The sequence below is a fragment of the Mesoplodon bidens genome, assembly GCF_964165515.1.
Source record: "Mesoplodon bidens genome assembly, chromosome: 1".
NCBI classification, from domain to species: domain Eukaryota; kingdom Metazoa; phylum Chordata; class Mammalia; order Artiodactyla; family Ziphiidae; genus Mesoplodon; species Mesoplodon bidens.
Genome location: NC_138176.1, coordinates 102,657,821 through 102,660,792, shown reverse-complemented (window position 1 = coordinate 102,660,792; position 2,972 = coordinate 102,657,821). Strand labels below are relative to the sequence as shown.

The following is a 2,972-nucleotide window of genomic DNA, read 5'->3' as shown; positions in this document are numbered from 1 at the left end:
GCGTGGGCTTCAGTAGTTGCAGCAATGCGGGCTCAGCAGTTGTGGCTCTCGGGCTCTAGAGCGCAGGCTCAGTAGTTGTGGCACACGGCTTAGTTGCTTCGCGGCATGTGGGATCTTCCCAGACCAGGGATCGAACCCGTGTCCCCTGCATTGGCAGGCGGATTCTAATCCACTGTGCCACCAGGGAAGCCCCCTAACTACTTTTTAAATATTAACCACAAATTAAAAAACCATTTTAGTAATACACGTTATGTAAGGAAACTATTTTCATATTCAGTGAATATGCAATAGACATATGCTAATTACTTACAGTAGGTACCCAGCAGTCGCCAAATACTTAATGTAGGTTACCTGTTCTTTCCACTTCTAAATTCAGGAGTTCTTTAATTTGTAATCAGTGAACAACCTGAATAAAAAATGTAAATGTGTGGGACTTCCCTGGTGGTGCAGTGGTTAAGAATCTGCCTGCCAATGCAGGGGACACGGGTTTGAGCCCTGGTCTGGGAAGATCCCACATGCCGCGGAGCAACTAAGCCTGTGCGCCACAACTACTGAGCCTGCTCTCTAAAGCCACAGCTACTGACCTCACGCACCTAGAGCCCGTGCTCTGCAAAAAGAGAAGCCACCACAATGAGAAGCCTGCGCACCACAATGAAGAGTAGCCTCCGCTCGCCGAAACTAGAGAAAGCTTGCGCGAAGCAACGAAGACTCAATGCAGCCAAAAACAAATAAAATAAATTAAAAATATATATATATAAATGTGTGACACAGAAGGTCCATGAAAGCTAAGGTCGGAGATTACACAATCAGATTTTTCACAATACACAGCTGAGAATATACCTACTTTACAAACTTCAAAGATCTATGATAAATGACACAAAAGCAACCTAAGCTCTATGCTTGAGTTCTACTACCTAGGAGGAGCACCTTATAAAACAGATTAAAATCAAGATCAAAGCCTGTTGTACCTGCAAGGGATCTTTAAGATTCCACGTCGTCACCGTGAAAGAACAAAATCCTAATACCAGTCATATTACCACACAAATAATTTAACTATTCACTTTGAGGAGAAATAAATATTTAATGCTCTGAACTATCTTTATCCCACTCCTAAAATCAGATACTCAACGTGTCTATTTTCAAACAAGCAAAAAGGAAAATACATACAGTCCTTTTCAGATGGAAACCCTTTCCAATAAAATTTAAATTTTTTATTAATATTAATTATAAACCAAACGTTGGGAATCATATATAGACACGTTTGCTATGGACAAACTGTGAGGTCATACTTTCAAAAAAAAACTTCAGAATGAGTTGCAATAAATCAATACGTTTTCTCAGAAATTGTATAGTTTCCTTCGGTTTGCAATCCACTATACGGAAAGTTTAATATAATTTTAAATAATTTACCATCCTAGAATTAAGCTATTGAAAACTGAATCACTATTAGGATCGAATTAACAAGGCTTCAAAGGCTCAGTTTTCCTAACGGTATACAAATATACAAATCTTGAAAAGGTAATACTGTTAGTTGAGCTGTAAAATCCATAAAAATAACAGTTCTGCCACAGTGCCCAGGTAAGTTCATTCACTTTGCTTCCCCGATGCCCCCCACCAAGCAGCTTTGAAGTTTCAAATTTGAACTGGAAGACGTAGAAAATCACACATCCTTCGTGAAATGATGAAGATACTGAGAAATCAAGTGTGCAAAAAATAAACTTTACAATTCCATACTCCAACATCACGTATGTCTAGTAACAGGATTTTCAACTGATTTGATTACTACTCGAGAGAATTTCAGACCCGTCCTCTCGCAGCGCTGTCCCGCGGACTCAGACCTGAGGTCTTTCGCTGCAACAAGGAAAGTGGTCTTCGGTTCGAAACACGACAGGGGGTTCGTAGCTGGTCCCCTGGGACCTGCTGGAGGGTGCCTTGTTAAAGAAGGAGGGCACGTTAATTGTGCGCAGGAGTTTCCTAAACGTACTGGGGAACGTCCCCAGCTCGGCCTCCGCCCTGGAGACCTGCTCCTCCAGACTGGCTACACTGGCGCCGATCATCCTGACGAAGGCCTCCAGCCGGTCGATCTTGCTGTACACTCTCCGCATCTCGGTGGCCTTCGCGTAAATGCAAGGCATGCCCTCGCTGACCACGTGGGAGGAGTCGCCGCGCAGCATGTCCAGCATGCCCACAAACTCGTCCACCCTGGTGAGGAGGTCCTCCAGGCTCGCGTCCAGCTCCTCGACCTCGGGCCGCGGCCCCGCGCCAGGAAGCAGGCAGGCGGCGTAGCCCGCGGCGGCGCGGCGCAGCAGCGGCAGGTCCCGGCTGGCCGCGCCCGACTCCGGGCCCTCATCCTCCCACGGCACCGATGCGCTGCTGTGGCTCTGGGACACGTTACCGCTGTCCCCGCTCCAGGCCGCCACCTGGGGCTCGGCCTCCTCGGCTGGCCCCTCGCACAGCAGCCTGCAGCCCTCCGCGAAACCTTCCATGGCTCGCAACTGACCCGGAACGCCAACCCCACTTCCGGCCTCTGCGCGAGCACGTACACGCACGCACACCCGCCCTTGCTACTGGCCTCCTCTGGACCGCGCATGTGCACGCGCACCCATCTCTGCTTCCAGCCTCGGAAAGCTCATGCACGCGCGCGGCGCTGTCCGCGCACAGGTGCTCACGCTCAGAGCGTGTCGGAAAAAAACATGAGCGTGTTGGGGAAAAAAAAAACCAAAAAACCCAACGTGTTGGGACTTGCCTGGTGGCGCAGTGGTTAAGAATTCGCCTGCCAATGCAGGGGACACGGGATTGAGCCCTGGTCCGGGAAGATCCAACATGATGCGGAGCAATTAAGCCCGTGCGCCACAACTGCTGAGCCTGCGCTCTAGAGCCCGCGAGCCACAACTGCTGATCACACATACCACAACTACTGAATTCCGCGCGCCTAGAGCCCGTGCTCCACAACAAGAGAAGCCACTGCAATG

At 48.9% G+C, this 2,972-nt stretch overlaps 1 protein-coding gene across 1 annotated transcript; it reads right to left on the bottom strand.

Annotated features, from left to right (window-relative positions):
* Positions 1-1,061: 1,061 nt before the first annotated feature.
* On the bottom strand, positions 1,062-2,533 carry BLOC1S4 (biogenesis of lysosomal organelles complex 1 subunit 4). Its single transcript, XM_081229139.1, has one exon. It carries the CDS (start codon positions 2,484-2,486, stop codon positions 1,833-1,835), a length of 654 nt encoding a protein of 217 aa, XP_081085265.1. The 5' UTR covers positions 2,487-2,533; the 3' UTR covers positions 1,062-1,832.
* Between the last annotated feature and the right edge of the window lie 439 nt (positions 2,534-2,972).

Bases quoted from the DNA above. Each gene is read 5' to 3' on its own strand.
- BLOC1S4 (XM_081229139.1), bottom strand. From the start codon at position 2,486: ATGGAAGGTTTCGCGGAGGGCTGCAGGCTGCTGTGCGAGGGGCCAGCC.